Below are 17,650 nucleotides of genomic sequence, written 5' to 3'. Positions count from 1 at the left end.
CCATTCACCACAGAAGCTACGTATGCATGCACGCACAGAGCTATTGTGCCCGGGCTAACCCGCCTGCTAGCCATACTCCAGCTGAGGTTTCATTCAGGCTAAACTGTGTGCATGGTACTGATATATTGAGAATCCCTGTTGCAAAGAATAACAGAATATTCCAGTCTTTTATTGTCTGACCAGCAGTTTCCATAAGCTCTGCTTTTGAGCTGTAATACTGAGTCAGTTTAGCCTTTTTTTTAAAAAAAAAAAAAAAAATCTCATACATGTCATACTGTCCAGTGATGGAAGTTTTTGTGTCTTGCAACCTTCAGCCTATGCTCTCCTTAGGCCTAGTCACACCAGTATTTTAAATGGCAAAATTCAGTCACAGGGGCAAAATAAATTTTCTAGTGCTAGTACAGTTTCCAGTGCAGGCATAGTTTCTTATACAGGAATGTTGTATAACCAAATATTTTACAAAGATACACAGATTTTGATCAGGCCTTTACAGAGGAGAGTTTTAGTGCAGCCGTGAAGCCCTAAATGCAGTTTTCCACCCTGACAAGAGGAGAAACTAAATGATTCTTTGCCAGCAATCGAGTCCTGTAAACACTGGACTCCAATAAATGGAAATATTTGTGACAGGAGGTTGATCAAAGTCCGTCCTGAGAACAGGCGGCTTGTCTGAAAAAAAATAGGGAGACTTGTATTGTGTCTGTGAGTGTATCAGTGCACAACTGGGTGAGTGTGCAGCAGGGGGCATCGGGGGCACAAACGGTCTGAGATGCCCATTTTCTGCCCCAGGATGCTCCACTGGAGTTTTTTGTCTGCACGTTGCAGAGTCTGCTGGGTTTTGTTTGAGTTTACCGGACATCACCCTGCCATCTGCTGCTGGGTAGGACGGGCATTACTAACCAGCCAAACGGCACCATCATCCCCAGTGCTCATTCCTCTGACCACTCACTCATCTCATGTCAATAAAAATCAATTATTTCAAGTTTTCATTGAATGTCAAAACACATCAAATCACCAGCAGATACTAAATATCTTTAAGATACTGTATATTAAAACTATAGAGATGAGGTCCTGACATCCACTTTACACTTTCAAATGTTTTGAATGTTTAAATAACTAATATTATAATCTTAAAGAGAGAGAGAGAGAGCAAGAGGAATATAACGTTACAGAACACTGTGTGTGTGTGTGTGTGTGTGTGTGTGTGTGTGGGCGGAGCAAAGTTGACGACGCCACTTCTCGGGGCAGCTGCTCGGTTTCAGCTTCTCCTGCTACCTTCACGTGCTCCTCGTAAACTTACAAGCCATAACAAAATGGATCCTATCATGCCAATAATTACGCCATTGTTACGGTAATAATGACCACTGGAGTGTAATTACAGAAAATTAATTGTAAAAAAAAAAAAAGAAAAAAAGTATGCGTATCCATGAATTAATTCTAAATTCAATGTTATTTGCAGATGCTGTCCTCAATTATTAAGGGCAGCTTTTAAGGAGGCCTCTGCACAGACAGCCGTGCCATCTTTACATTTCTCAGAGCCTGAGAATTAACGCAATAGCCTAAACAATTAAAGGAATGATTCAAAGTTACGGAGTAGCAGGCCTAACTGCATCCAATTCACCTCTATAGTTGTCACAGCATTTTGCTGTCTAAATGACTTGTTATGGTAGCTCTGTAGATCCTCCGCATGTGTACTTTCCAATTGCCCACGTTATTTGTAAGAGCAACATTCACCAGCCATTCAGCCTGTTTAGTACATAAGGATTATATCAAGCAAACGTTGACATATTTAAAAGGGTATATATCAAATCTGCGTAGCACTAAATACCAGATTCCCTATATGTAGCTTGGTGTAACATGTGTCACTGTGATTCGTTCAAATCTTTTTTATCTTTTTATGCGTTAAATGACACCAATTGCGGGATATAAGTGCACGTGCAGCTTACCTCGTGAGGATGTCCTGCAGCTTGTGAAGGCAGCAGCGTTCCTGTGAGCGGAGGCAGTTTTTCTCCTCCTATCAGCGCCATTGTGTGACAGAGTCTCCGGGAGCTAGGACGGTTTGTGTTTCTGTAGCTGACAGGACTGTTTAAATACCCCCATGTTTCTCTTTCAAACTCCGGCGGACCTGGATGTGGTAAGACACCATTTCTGTCTTTCGAAGAGCAAAGTAAGACACGCCGAGAAAATACATTACGACACGACAGCGTAACCTATTTCTAATGAATAATAGACAAGGCGAAGACTGGCGTTTCAGCAGTGCTGTGGGTAGTTGGGTCTGGTTGAAAAAGTTTTCGTATTAAATGGATAATATCTACCAATACTTGTCCCCGCTGTACTTCCACTGGACCCTGTCTCGGTCTGCCGAAAACTAATTTCAGTCTATAGAGCCGAGGCAGTGGCCACCACTTTTCAGATTATCACTACGGAGAAAAGTCTGTCTGATAAACTTTTTAAAACCGAAATACACTGAGTGCTCTCCCAAAATACATTCAGCCACTGGTACACACTGTTACTATGACTGAGGCTAGCTAAATTAATAACTGCGTTTAGGCTATTCTAACTTTAAAAATTCTTAAATGACATCAAATGACCTAAATTTGTACAAATAGTCTTACACGTACATTCACTGAGAATGTTTTTGAGGCCAGAAATAGCGACTTAGTGAAGTCTACACATTTGAAGATATGTGTCTACAACAGCACATAGATAAGAGGGACTTCATATTTACACGAATGCCACTTGCAAGCACACGAACTGCATATTTTACTTGATTATTATTGTCTAGCTGTGTAAAGCATGGTCTAGCACACCTACAACCTGCTGTGAAGTGGTCGTGTGTTTTTACAGAGTAAGGTGATTTGGTCTCCAGTGCTGGGGACTGTCTCAGCCATGTAGCTATTGTGGTGAGTGAAGGGGCCTCCGTTTTGTAACATGCACCACAACACAGCAGCCTGCTCTCTCAGTGCCTGTACCTCTTCTTCAGTTTGTTGCTCCTGTGCTGTGACCCCATAGGCTACACATCAGAGGTTATCTGGACGAGCACCCACAACATAGACCGAGAGCAGACTACAAACCACAGACAGATGTGATGCAGTGTTACACAACTGCCCATACAGTAGATGAGCAGATAACCACAGTGAGGAGGGGAAAGTCTAGTGGGGAACCCCTCAGGAGGTCCTCAGAATCTAGGAAGGATTCAGGGTACTTTAAAAGAAATGTCACCTATTCATTTACTGAGACATTTCAAGTACATGACAGTGGCTAAATGTTGATCAGCTTCCTGCTAAGACTCCTGAAACAAAATGGAAAAAAAAAAACAGTGGGCGTTAAGTTTTAAGATGCAGATGCATTTTCTCCTAGCTTGCAGCTGTTATTTTCAGATTCAGTAAATCAGCATTGAGCATCGAGGATGCAGGGATTTGACAACACTCTAACAAAACCATCTTTAGACTACGTCTTCACAAGCTTTGTCAGAGGGACTTGATATGAAAATGGATTGGACATTATGAGACAGGTGACAGCTGCAGGCTTTTATTGTCCATCTCTCAAGGCTTGAACGTATGGTAATAGGCAAGTTCTGTTGCATCGGCTGCCCAGTGAGGGAAGAATGTATCAGGCTACCATATACTGCATACCCTCAGTGGCTGAATACCTGTAAGTAGTAATAGTAGTAATAGTAATAAAGCTCCCAGTGCAGCAGTTTGGCTTCAAGTGCAGTAATAAGGCTTGTACTGCAATGATGAGGATTATACTTAAGTAATAAGGGTGCTGCCTGCAGTAGGAACGATGACACTTGCAGCACTGAAGCTGGTGCTGCTGTAACAAGATGGGTTCTGTGGTAATAAGGCTGATACTGCTGTGGTACGGTGCATGCTGCAGTAATAAGGTAGATTCTGCAGTAATAAGGTGAATACTACTGTACAGCCAGAGACCAGTCATACTGATGCTGTAGATTTCTGTAGCTTCTGAGGCTCTGTCAGTGGAGGTGTCAAGCTGGGTTTTCTTCCTGAAGAGGCTCTGTGGAAAGAGTGGAGTGCTCAACTGCATGTGGACATGTCTGCTGACCTAAATCTGCTCTCTTCTTCTGCCTTTTATTTATAGATTTAAGCGCATGTGTATACGTGTGTGTGTGCATGCGTGTGTGTGAGAGAGAGAGGGAGAGAGGGAGAGGGATAGTGAGAGTAAGTGAATTTTTGTGTGTATACATTGGTTACCAGAAATTTGAGATGCATACACACACACACACACACACACACACACACACACACACACACACACACTCTCTCACTCACACCTATTGTATATGCATGTGTGTCATTGTGCGCAACTTTTTATAAAACCTTGATTGTCTCTTTACGTATCACAGCACCTTTAATCCCAAGAATAAGGCATTTAAGTCCAAGCACCTGTCAGGTCTCTGTTGTGATTAATTCATGGGGTTAGATGACCAGGCTCTCCAGAAATGTGGAACATACATTCTTAGTTACCTTTTACAACTAGCTGAATAACAGCCCTGTTATAAATCCTAACTTAATTATATAATTCATTTATATTGATTCCTGTAGTTTGAGGTGCTATTGAATGCAAATGCATTATCCTGAAAGGTCTCTCTATTATTTTGTTCACTCCAATTGTATCAGTAAGGGTAGATTAAATATTAGTTACTACAACACCCCAAAGGCTATATGTTCCTAATGAACTGGTAACTGAGTGTAGTTTAAACAAAAGTCAGAGAAAAGAAGGGTTTACAAGTCAGTTGCTCTGTCGTTTTGCCCCTGACCTTTGCTCTTCTTACTCCTTTACACTGCTCATTATGAGTGTGTGATGAATCTCTCTTTCAGGCTTCAAGATGGCCTTCAGCTTTTTATTAATCGAAAGCAACATCTTTGTTTTAAATGCTTAAATGTAACCTGGTTTTGGTCGTTCACACTAGTCTCTCTTTATTAATGGGATTCTACATGTTGCGCAATAGGAACTGCACTGTTTTGTAACCAGGTTTGTCATTATGTAAAAGATCGTAGTGAATTCCCTGTCTGATACCCAACTGACCTTTGTCATGTGAGCGTTTATGATCACTGAGAGGGAAAACACTACACTACACACACACACACACACACACATGCACACGCACACATACTGTAGTGGTACACACACACATAGCCATTGTTTACTGCAGCATGATTGGCTTATTTATTTTGATTTGGACTCTTCCTCTACCATCTGTCCTCTCTTGCTGCTGTTCCGTAAAAACATTTATTAACTTTTTTTTCCCGGCAATCTCAAAATAAGTGTTTTCAGGATAAGTTATATTGTTCATTGTGAAGTATACAAGGTTTCAGCTTATTATGAGAGTATTTGACATAATATAGCCCTTTGTCATCATTATATTGTAAATGACTGCAAAATTGCACTTGAAATCACTTGAGATAATACCCCTAATATTTAAATGACCTTTATTCACCACCAAACTTCCTGTAAGCCTTTCGCGTTTTTAACTACATGTGTTAACTCACCTTTGATTTGTTTAATGATATGTCTAATGGTGTCACTTCCATGTTTTCAGGCGTTTGAGTACCACAGATAGTCCGAGTTTGGTTGAGAGCCTCTGATGGGAAAGCACATACATCCTGTATTTTCTTGATTGAGGCTATTTTCCTGTTTTACAGCAAAGGAGTGAGTTGAAAATTGCTGGCAGGGAGTTGATGTTGAGTCTGGTTGTGACACTTTTAATGCATGTGTGCATTAAAAAATTAAATAAAATTGATGTATTAGTAGACAGTTGTTTTAACAGAAGAACAGAAGCAGTAGTCACAGCAGTAGCAGCAGTGGCAGCAACAGTAGAAGTAGCTATTGTCATGGTGTAACTGAATCTTAAGTTGTGTGCGGAAGCGTAGCTGCTATTGAGCGTAGTGGGTCTGGTCAGGCGAGCACTACAACTCATTTCTTCCTCTGGGTTTTGTCTGGAATGTGTTTACTAGTTCTACATTGTGTGTGTGTGTATGTGTGTGTATGCATGTGTGCGAGAGAGTAAGTGAGAGAGAGAGAGAGAGAGAACCACACACACTCACATACACACACACAGGAGTGAGTTTGACAATGTCGTCCTCATGTGCAGGGCTGGATGTATTACAGTGAGGAGGAACAGTGGAGGCACAGTCATGACAGCGAACTGGGAGTCAGCCTCTGTATGCCTTCACGCACATGTGAATGCTGAGATTAATACAGTACGTACAGCACAAGGTTCCATTCATCTACCTGCAGCAGTGTAGTGCGTAGTATAGGTCCATACTTTGTGCATCCAGAGAACCTGAAATAGCCCGATGTAGAGGTGAGGGGGAGGGGTGGATGTGCAGCTCAGGCATGGAAACCAGCGTATCCGGTTACAGGATCATAATATCACTGCAGAGTCCATCCACTAGCACTGCACTATCACACAACACACACACACACACACACACACACACATACTCACTACAGCCAGCTCCCAGAATAATATGCTCAGCCCACATGTCTGATGTGTTGTTGCAGGCACAGCAGGCTAACACACACTTTCAGTGCTTGCACACACACCTGACTTCACCTCTAAATCTATAAAACATGCATTTTTAAAATATTTGACACCATCATTTAGTGATTAAATTTATCATTCTCAGTCACATATATGTTCAAACTCACTGGTTATTTTTTATGTTCCATTTCTGTTGGCCTTATATTATTACCAAGATCCACTTGCCCAAAGCCACCATCAACTTTACATGTAGTCCTATCTGTACACACCCGTAGCCACAAATTGGCCTTTCTCTTTGAAGTTAAATTGCAGATTTTTATGGTGTTTGGGTGTGTTTTATCTTTATCAATTGTAGTTAAGCCTCATCAGTTCTCTCAGAAAGGGGACAAGTTATGTGGGCTTGGTTGTATAGACATTTCAGAGAAAAATGAAAGGACATTTTTCAGAAGTAGGCCAGTGTACAATCAGTTCTCAGGGTTGTATAAGGAAGCTTGGTGATATTTTAGGCTGTAGGCAACAACCAGAGAAGTGTTTATTTTGAGAAATGTTCTTACCTGACATTCTTCTCTCAGATCAGAGCGCTCTGCTGGAAACAACCATTTATCTATTGATTTTTTATTTTTTATTTTTTGGATCTGTTGCACATTTTTAAAGATGGTTTTTAGGATAAGAAAAAGACAAAACCCTGCAAATGGAAGACATTTCATTAGATGTTTTACTGATTACATAAGGTATATTGACAAAATAACAGGTAGATATTGGACTTTTATTAAAGTAAAGCCTTGTTCAATTAGCATTATTTGCCTCTGACATGATGGATATGATGTAGATTGATATGATTCATTGATAAACACACTTAATGTGAAGCTGATCACAGTGTTGGACTTTTGGAGGCACTGAACCTGAAGTTATTCAAATACAATTTTGATTAGATTTTACAGAAGTCATGTACACAAATAACAGATAGTCACCAGCAGTCCAAGTGCTATTTTAAGTTGCACACACTAAATGTTTTGCAGCTTTACGTGTAATTTAAAATGATAAACAATTGAAAAAAAGCCTTCAGTCCAAAAGTACCAGTAGTAGCACTGACCTTCAAAACTGCAAGATGGTTGATCTCTAGTTAAAGCAGAATGCTTCTTTGCCTTGAAGGTCTCAGAAGACTTTTTTGACATTTTCCTCATGGAAAGCCTTTGGAAAAGGTAGTTTTAAGACACTACTTTGTGAGACAATTAACAGTGGTGCGTTAAGTCACAGTGACCTTGAATGAAGACAGAGGCACCATTTTGGAGTGCAGTACTCCTTCACTGCTTTATCTGCTTGACTCATTTAGGATTCTTTCTTTGACTTTTTCTTCTGGTGTGTTCATATCTAGACATGGCTCATAGGGTGTAGGATGGCTCTGGGTCTGTGAACTTTGACAGTCAGAAGAAGGAGGGGGAGGGTGTGAGCTGCAGAGAGGAAGGAGGATGAAAAAGAGAGATGGAAAAGAGGTAAAAGAAAGTATGAATGAAGAAGAGAAGAGGTAGAAGAGAAGGAAAAGGAAGAGGAGGATAATGAAGTGGAATGTAAGGGGTGGGGCACCTCTGGTATGTTAGCCCTGCTCTCTCTGTGTGTGTATGAGTGTGTGTGTGAGTGTGTATGTGAGTCTAAACACCCTGCCATGAGTCAGTGAGTCAGACATGCGCAGCTGCTTCAGCTCTCAATCACACACCCGCAAACTGCTTTGAAACTAACTCTGTTGCTCTCTCTTTGATTCTCTCTGTTTCTGTCTCTCTCTGACACACTCTGATTCGCCATTTTCCTCGAAGCGCCGCATAAGCAGCTGCAATGAATGTAGAAACTCACAGATGATTTAAATTCATGAACACCTAAATGTTTTGTTTTCTCATCATGGTAGCACCAAAATAAAACACCTGCCTGATTGCCATTGCAGTTTTCAAAAATTGGTTATATTAATATGTGTTTCTGTCAACTTTTGCTTGGTTTGTGGATGATTTATATTTGTGTAATTCTGTATTGGTATATTCTGGTACATTCTTTGGAAGAAGGTACATACATATTTTCGATAAGGAGCCCTCAAAGTTGTATTTTAAAAACAGGCATGTATTGAGCAGGACATTTTAGAATTTTAAAAAATTCACTTGTCAGTGCCCACTGGTGGACAAGTTAGGTAAGGGTGTCACTGTTTCTAAGCGCTCTTAAACCTGTCATTACTGTACGAGAACATCTTCCTCTTTCTTCTTATCAGCCACCATATTTGCTAATACTGATACATCTGTGATAAGCTAATATCTGATGTTCTATCGTCCTGGCTGATTTATTGTTAGTGCTCGAATGCCAAGATAGTTCTAGCATTAAATGTTCATGTCATTATATATGTAAGTAAAGGATTTTGAGGTTTTGTAAATGGTGTTCTTTGTTCTTTGTTTTGTCTTTTCACCTATGGTGGCTACGGTCATTGTGATGCTAACTAACAAGTTTTGGTGTCTATTGGTGTGTGTTCTTTTGCATGTTGAACAGGTTGTAAAGCCCTCTCAAGTAATTTGGTGATTTGTTTAGATCTCAGTAAAACTGGCTTGACTTGACAAGACATGTTGCTGTGTCACATTAGCCTGCATTAGTAAACAGTTCTACCTTTTCAGACAATACATGCTGACTTTGAAAGTACGGAGAATCCCATTTTGTAAATAGTCACATCACTCAACAGTTGGACCCAAGTCAACTGTTGCCATGGAAAGTGACAACTGTGAGTGTTAAAACTGACTTGCAAAGAAATCAAATGGTTAAAAAGGTTTTTATCCCCCAGCAACAGTAAAATATTAATGCAAAACTGTATATGTACAGCCAGTGAACCAACAGACCTCCACCATTTTTGAGCCATTCTCAGAATCTCGGTAAAAGAGCAGTTGGGGTTGAGTGCCTTGCTGAAAGGCTACTCAGCAGTAGTTTTAGTAGGAGGAGGAGAGCATGTTACTCATTCTCCTCCAGACCAATCTCTCACCTAGTCCTTTTACTTCCTCCTCTCACTCCTCCTCGTCTTCCTCCGCTTCCTTCCTGCCCCCCAGCACACACCCCTCCCTCCTCCCCTCCTCCCCTCCTCCCCCTCTCCCCCATCCCATTCTTTGTCATCTCTTTGGGTGAATTCCCAGCTGACTCTGTTTGTCATGGCAACCAACCAGTCGTGGTGACTGGGCTTGCAACTCACACTTCCTGTGTGTGTGGTTGTGTGTGTGTGTATGAGGAGACGCATGCGCAGTGTGTCTGTGTGTGTGTGTGTGTGTCTGTGTGTGTGTGTAGACAGCGACTGGCTGCATGAGCTTGTCAGCCTGGATTAGAGTCAAACACACTGCAGCCGATGCCTGTTTTCTTTCTTTCTGCCTTCCTTTCTGTCTTTCTTTCTGTCTTTCTTTCTGTCTTTCTTTCTAACTTCCTTGCCCTCTCTGAATGGCCAATAATGACACCATCAGCTAGTTTGATCAGATAGAGAGATGTATTTAAGTACTGGAATATGTATGTTTAAGGAATCTACTGTGGCTTTGTCACCATTGCTCTGGTTCTCTCTCTTTTCTCTCCTACTGTATGTTTCTCACCCCCCAGCCTGCCCCACCCCCTCACTATGTAACTCAATGTGCTATTCTAACATGGCAGGAGGAAGGAGGGGTGGAGGGGGGTTGGGCTTTAAATCTGGCCTATGATCCTGTGGTACAGCAGGGAACGCTGCTATTACATAACTTAGTATGTGTGTGCATGTGTGTGTGTGCTAGGCTACAGTATGCAGTGGTGAGGCTCCCGTTGCAGCTGCTCTTGGTTTCAGTATATGTTTTTTTTTAAAAATCCCCTGTTGCAGTAAGCTTGTTGTGTTTAAACAGCTTCTTCTTCTCACCATGGTTAAGTTGCTGGGTTTCAGTCTGAAAACTTCACTGATGAATATACAGGATCTATGTGTGAGGTGAGATGTGGTTTGACAGTGATGATGTGATGCTAAGATCCCTTTGTACTGCTGAATTTGAAACCACATCCAAAAACCCCAATAGTTAGGTGTGAAATTTTTTGGCTTATTGGAATTATTTGAGGTGTATTTCTGGGCAGGGATCAAAAGAACATGTCAAATGAATGAGCCAAACAAGGATATACTCATTAATTTTGGATAATGTTAAATGCTGAAATGACGAGTTGATTAATTGATTAGCTGGTCAATAATACATGAATTGTTAATTGGCAAAACATTTGTCGATTCCAGACTTTTGGACTGTTGGTTGGACAAAGTGAACAATTATAAAACAAAATATATTACTTTAAGCTCTTTCAGAATCTGTGAGGGGCAGTTTTACTTATATCTGACCTTGTAATTGAAATTTTAATGGATTAATCAGGAAAATAATTGTCTAATAATAATCAGTTGACAGTTTAAGATAGAATCGACAGTTTTCATGTTAACATCTTCTAAGTCCAGTGAGAATTGAACTCCTGTCTCTGTGGTTTTGTGTCTTCCAGATATATGTTTGGTAAAGGTGCGAAGCGGAAGCTGGACGAGGATGAAGAGGGGCTGGAAGGCAAAACGCTGGAGGCGTCGGTGGCGGGAGGGGGACTAGGCTTTGGTCCAGAGGGCCTGTCGAAGGTGTCATACACCCTGCAGCGCCAGACCATCTTCAACATCTCCCTGATGAAGTTGTACAGCCAGCGGCCGCTTGGTGAGCCCAGCCTAGAGCGCCGTGTCCTTATCAACAACATGCTGCGACGCATCCAGGATGAACTCAAGCAGGAAGGCTCCCTGCGGCCACTGCTCCTGCCGCCGTCGCCACCACCCGACGACCCCATGGATGAGGGCTTCCGTGAGGCGCCGCCCTCCTTTGGTGTTTTGTCAGCGGCAGCAACAGCACAGGTATCCCAGCCTTCTACGCTGTTGATGCCGGTGATCGCTCCACCGCCTTCACCCCACCCAATGGTGCCTCCCAACTGCCAGGCAAACCAGGCCTGTCCCGGCCGTGTGGAGGCCTGCCCCGCCCCACTGGAAGCCTGCCTCACTCCAGCCTCTTTACTGGAGGAGGACGGTGGAGATTCAACCTTTTGTGTTCCATCCCCACCCACTCCTCCTCTGTCGCCTCCCCCAGTGCAGTCTCCCCCGTTACCTTCGGCACTTCTGAGCCAGGTGTCCCCCAGGGTCCCTGCGTCTGCCTCGTCCAGTGACGGTTTCCCCTCCACTCTGAGTGACATGGAGTTGGGTCCTCCCACAGCCATAACAAGGACAGCAGCAGCTAATACTACGACCGTGACTACCTCCCCAGCTCCCACGCCACTCACCCGGCCCTCCCAATTAGCACCCCTCTCCCCAACACCCGCAGGCCCACCCAGAGACTGCAGGACCATGGGTGCTAAACCAGAGGCACCTGGTGTCTTACTAGCAGAAGCTCGCTGTGGCGAGCTCCGGCCGATGGACCCTCTGCCCACACTGCCCCCTGGTAGCTTAGTAGACTCCTCTTGTCCTTCCTCCCCTCCTTCCTCTGCCTCACCCTCGGGGTTTCTCTCAGACTTGGCGCTGGACGATGTCCTGTTCGCCGACATCGACACGTCCATGTATGACTTTGACCCCTGTATGACAACGGGGACTGTGGGCGTGACGGCAGGTGGCAGCCTCACCAAACTGTCACCGGTGGTGACGACAGATGACCTCCTCAAATCACTGGCGTCGCCATACAGCAGCTCCGCCCCCCAGGTTTCAGCCAATCAGCCTTTCAAAATTGATCTGACAGAACTGGACCACATCATGGAGGTGTTGGTGGGTTCGTGACTCGCAGATACCACCACCTCAGAAACACACACAGTTTAATCTGGAGAACAGACTGGAATGAAAATTTGGGATCGCTTTGGGGGTTTTCTTGGTTGTTGTTTTTATGTTTTTTTTTTTTTTTTTTTTTTACTTACTTCAAAGGTCGGTAATTGTAAACATCAATGGTGATGTCAATTAGTACTACTATGACAACTACTACTACTACACAACACTGTGCATGCACTGTGCTCGCCTTTCCAAATATGGAAATGAAGTAACTGGGAAACAAAGACAGAAATGAGTTTGTATTTCTATACTTGTGAGGACCTCCATTGACTCCATTCATTCCCTAACCCTAATTTAAACCTAATCCTAGTTCTAATCTTTAACCTGAACCTAAGCCTTAACCCCGAGGAGTAACTGTAAATAGAAAAAAAAGGAGGACCGGCAAATTGTCCTCATTCTGGAGGATTTTGCGATCATTATATCCTTGTGAGGACTTCTACCTCTCACAGGTAAAGAAATACAATTGAACACAGATAAATATAACATTACATAACATGCATACACACACACACACACACACACACACACACACACACTGAATTCATGGCTTTTAGCAGATGAGTGCCTTTCAAAATGACCACTTATTCAATTCCTGTTTTTTACAGTATATATTTTTTTTTTTTACTAGTTCTTTTCACTTTAACAGCCTAGAGAGGTCACTCCTCAGTGTTTTTTTAATTTATTGTATTGTATTAAAACTATAATTAAATAAGGTAATTTGTTAAGATCAAATAATAATTATTTAATCTTACTACAGATGCTATGTTTTATTTGTTAAGCAAGCATAAAAAGGTTTTACGAGAAATGCATTGTTTTACCAGTGTGCTACATTACATATTAGCTTGGCTATATAATTATGCTTTGGGAATAGCTCCAAAACACATCACCTAGTTGTTTGTTTAACTCTTTAGCTAGTAGGAAATGTCTGTTCTTGTACACATCATGTCTATGAATTCAGTTCAGGACTTTTTTTTTTTTTTTTTTTGCTTTCTTTCCTTATTGGCAGGCACATATAACTGTGCTGGATGCTATTTTACATGAGCTTGATCATGTAAAGTATGTGCTAGTTATCATGCTTCAGTTACAGCAGAATTCAAATGAGATACACCCACAGGAAAGCTAGATGTGTTTACATTGGAAGTGGCAACAGTGCCAGCACCAACTTTTGCTTTCCAGTCGGATGTATATAATCTGAAAAGTCTAACCTAAGCACAGACTTTGGGCTCTAAACACATGTTAAATTTGGACTTGAAACAGCTATCACAGATTGCAGGGAAAGTCATTGTGGCACCAGCGTGGCTCCATAGAATTTCTCAGAATCACACAAAGAAAACAGAATATTTTTGTAGAAATGCCTTCTGGTTCGATTCATACAGAATTAGCAACATGAGTGACAGACAAATTACAGCACAGTATTACACACATCCCATATTTGCAGAGTATGTTTACTTGTGTTTAGAATAGGGGCCCTAGATGCCAAATCTCAGAGCCCTGCCTACTTCTGTACATTGTGCAGTACAGTTTTGAGGTTAACCCCAAAGCTCATGGATGTTTAAAACACATCTGATAGCCCAAGGGCTAAATCTGTCTGGTAAATAATTTGAATGTATTTCACTGAAGTAAGAAACTCAAACCATTGTATCAATCTGATATCACAACCATGCAAAAAGACTCATTTGTGTTAAAACACTACCCGCTCTCACAGGCCACTATGCATGATTTTGCTACAAAAAGACAAAATGTGATGGCTAAGTGCAGCATCTAAGACAGGGTCTCATGAGGAGTCATAAGCTCCACATGTTTTTCTATCCCAGCAGACTACACTTAATTGGAATCAATTCTTCATTTGTCAGTCAAATGCTGTGTCCACAGTTGAGCCTTTATACGTTATGTGTGCTATCAGTTGAATTTAAAAATGTAAAATCCTCTTCATACACCAATCTGGCTATTAACTGTGGTGCTCCACGTGAAACGAGATAAGAATGCATGGAAGAGCTTGTGCAGTAGATGCAAAAAGCTGAAAATCATTCTCAGTCTACCCTCTCAGACTGCTGACCTTCATTTAGGATGAATGGATCTCCAACCACATAAAAAACTTTTGCAAGGATATTTTTTTTTTGCATGTGTGTATATCAGTGTCACATATTTATCCATGGGACATAGCCCATTCTGAAATGGACCAACATATTGGCACCATGATAACTGTATTTTGATTGTTAGAAAAGGCCTGCAGTGGACACAGGCGTTTGCAATTCACAGACATAACAATGTTCTTTTCAAAGTCAAACTGCAGAACCACAACGTAGTACAGATTTAAGCTTAAGTGCAGATACATGGCTTGTTTTTAAGAGTTGATACAACAAAATAAAAAGTTAGAACATGCCTTTTGCTAAAATATTTAGATAGACCATAAGTTGGCCAAAGTCAGACTGATTTCCCTGCTTCTTTTAACCAGATCTTAACAAATGGGTTCAAATGTGTAAAGAAATGACTACCCTGGGGTACTTTTACTCATTAATATTCAGTGCATTTCAGGACTTGTTACATGGTCAAATGTTGTAATTGCCTTGAGGTCACTTTTTGTGAAATTGGATCATTTAATTGTTGAATATCAGTACCAGCTCCTGAAGAAAACAATCTGGTACGTAAATGTTCCACTGCTACTGCCTGCTGCAGATGAGAGCAGAGTAGTAAGCCAGATGAATGATGAGTTAAAATAAAACTAAAACGTTCCACAGAAGGAGAGAAATTGAAAGTCTATCAACACAAATAACACCTTACACATTGTGCATAATAAATTGATCCAGTGATGATATATGAGATATTGATGAGTGCAGTTATAATGATCGTTTTAACCTTTTCTTTCACCAAACATTGTATATTGACATTATACATATCATCTACATTTGTCTAGCTATTCTCAGCAGCATAAGAGAAAGATGCTACAGACACCACAATTATCCAGAAATCCAGGGCACTTCATCCACAGGTGTTGGAAATAATTTAGGGTGTACTTTTCCCTCAGAATTTGTTAAATAAAAAATAACACAAGAAACTGTATACACCTCTGTGTCTGTGAACACAGCCTTTCCATGGTGTAAAATGGTATGTTAATGGTATTTCTAGCAGAGGTCCTAACTGATGGTACTCAGTAGCTATTAATGGGACAAAATGCGTTATCTGCATTACACTCTGACTCATCTTACTGTGTTAGCCAAGAGCAGTGAGGCCGGAGTGACTTTTAAACTTGTTCCAATGGAAGATCAGTAATTTTCCAGAGTGCATTTGACCTCAGCTAGTATGGAAATGAACTGCATTATAACTGAATTCAAAGCAGAGTGTGAGCCGAGCAGATAGCAGCACCAACTAATACAGTTTGAAGATGACTGTGTCTTGTTTCTTTCACTATGTTTGACTTTTGGAGTGCTTGTTTTTTGTCAATGAAGTTATTTATTCATATTGTTTTGTTTTCTCTGTGTAAATATATTTATTTTGGATATGAAGTGAACATTTGGATTGTAAATGCGTGTACAGAATGTGTGGTAGGAATGTACTTCAGATAGGAATGTATCTGAGTGTGGAATTATGGGTGGAAGCCATTTTTTATATACATAGGTAGTTATATTATCTTGTCTATTTGTTTTGTTTGTTGCTATGTTATTGATTTTTGTGGGTCGGTGGCCACAACTTTTTACATCTTTTGTACTCTTTTGTTCATCATTTTCCAGTTAAAGGCGAACAGTTCATGCAGCAATACTCAAAAACCCGTCTCCAACCTTCAGATGTCAAGACTCCAAAGCCTGTCATAGACGCTTCAATGCCAAAAGTAATGTACATAGTATGAACAACATTCGAGCTCCTGAGACTTTTTTGATCAGTGTTTGTTAACGAATCTGTTTTAGCGCTGTCTGAGCGTGCAGCAGTTCGATTTGCCAGGAAAGACTGACTGCAGTCGAGGCTGATTCCCTCTATGAAGGCTGTATTTTACACAGACCTCAGAGCTGTGCCTTTTTCTATGCAATAGAACACACACAGAGAGAGAAACTATCAGCTGATCACTGTATTAGGATCCAAATGTGGACTGTAGATAAGATATATATGTGTGTATGTATAAATCTGTATCTATATAGATATAGATATATATACACACACACACAAGATAAATGGACAGCTGTCTATGAATATTTGAAACAGTCTTACTTTTGTAGTTTTATATATATGTATAAATATATATATACAATAAACTGTAAAAAGAGATTGTCTTGTGTCTCCTCACTTTGTAATATATATATAGGTCACTAATGTTCATATTTATATAATTAGCTACGGTTAGACTAGTTTGTGCTTTTAGTAAAAGCTAAAGGTTTCAGCCATATCTTGTGGCTTTGCTCGGCAGATGGCATTTCTCAGGTTTCATTGAGATGGTTTAGTTTGTTGTCATGGAATCACTGTCACATGATAAGAGGTGGGTGTATATACCGTATGCGCTGCTTCAGAAATGACAAGCAAGTAAATCTTGCATTGAGAATTATATCACAGTGATATGAAAATATAACCATAAAGTCACATAATTGGAAGGTACAATTAAGAATGTTGTTTTAAAAAGGGTTTATGATCACCTTTTAATGCAGACCTGGTTACAATCAAAGTACCGCATTTGAAAATTCAGTAAGTTTAGCCACTGCAAAAGTTTTTTTCAGATGTTCACCACATCTGATAACAAGTTATATTCCTTCCACCCCGAAAGAGTTTTCATAAATGATGCCCAGAGTGTTGTGCCATAGGATAATCTTAGTTTTGGTTCTTTTGGCAAATTTATGTTCATCACACGTTCCTTAGAACATGGTACTAGTCACTCAACTGAGTCATCTCAAACCTGAGCCATGACAATACAACCTAGCCAGTATGGGCTTAGCCAACTCAGTTCGTGTTCACAAGGAGCTCGAAGCTCAGGCTGATGCCATTCCCTGCAATGAGCAGCAACTCACCTATCTACCTGGTGGGCTCCATCTGCCATGAGTGAATCCTGGTGTCCATTAACAAGATGGTCCAGCAACTGACTGTCTAAACCCAGACTCTTCCTGCTGTGTCTCCAGTTTCCACTCCTGCTTCACAGGTTTCCACTTCTGCACCCTGCTTATCACCACCTGAATGGTGTTCTCTAGTCCTCAAACTCCAGTCTTGCACATTTCCCACCAACAGAGCCAACTGGTCAAACTAGACTCTGGGGGAACACAGAGTGGGAAAGGCAGTCTCCCATTTATTCATCGGTCAAGCTGTTTATGGCTGAGCTGAAGGTGGTCAACCAC

At 41.2% G+C, this 17,650-nt stretch overlaps 1 protein-coding gene across 1 annotated transcript; it reads left to right on the top strand.

The window, feature by feature from the left end:
* The first annotated feature begins 1,009 nt into the window (after positions 1-1,009).
* On the top strand, positions 1,010-16,598 carry LOC108893027 (SERTA domain-containing protein 2). Its single transcript, XM_018690809.2, has 2 exons — positions 1,010-2,131; positions 11,003-16,598. Exon 2 carries the CDS (start codon positions 11,007-11,009, stop codon positions 12,294-12,296), a length of 1,290 nt encoding a protein of 429 aa, XP_018546325.1. The 5' UTR covers positions 1,010-2,131; positions 11,003-11,006; the 3' UTR covers positions 12,297-16,598.
* The last annotated feature ends 1,052 nt before the right edge of the window (positions 16,599-17,650 follow it).

Source organism: Lates calcarifer, unplaced genomic scaffold, assembly GCF_001640805.2.
Source record: "Lates calcarifer isolate ASB-BC8 unplaced genomic scaffold, TLL_Latcal_v3 _unitig_273_quiver_912, whole genome shotgun sequence".
Classification (NCBI taxonomy): Eukaryota; Metazoa; Chordata; class Actinopteri; family Centropomidae; genus Lates; species Lates calcarifer.
This window is presented reverse-complemented; position numbering and strand designations above follow the sequence as displayed.

Coding starts and splice junctions, on each gene's coding strand:
- LOC108893027 (XM_018690809.2), top strand. CDS start 11,007: ATGTTTGGTAAAGGTGCGAAGCGGAAGCTGGACGAGGATGAAGAGGGG.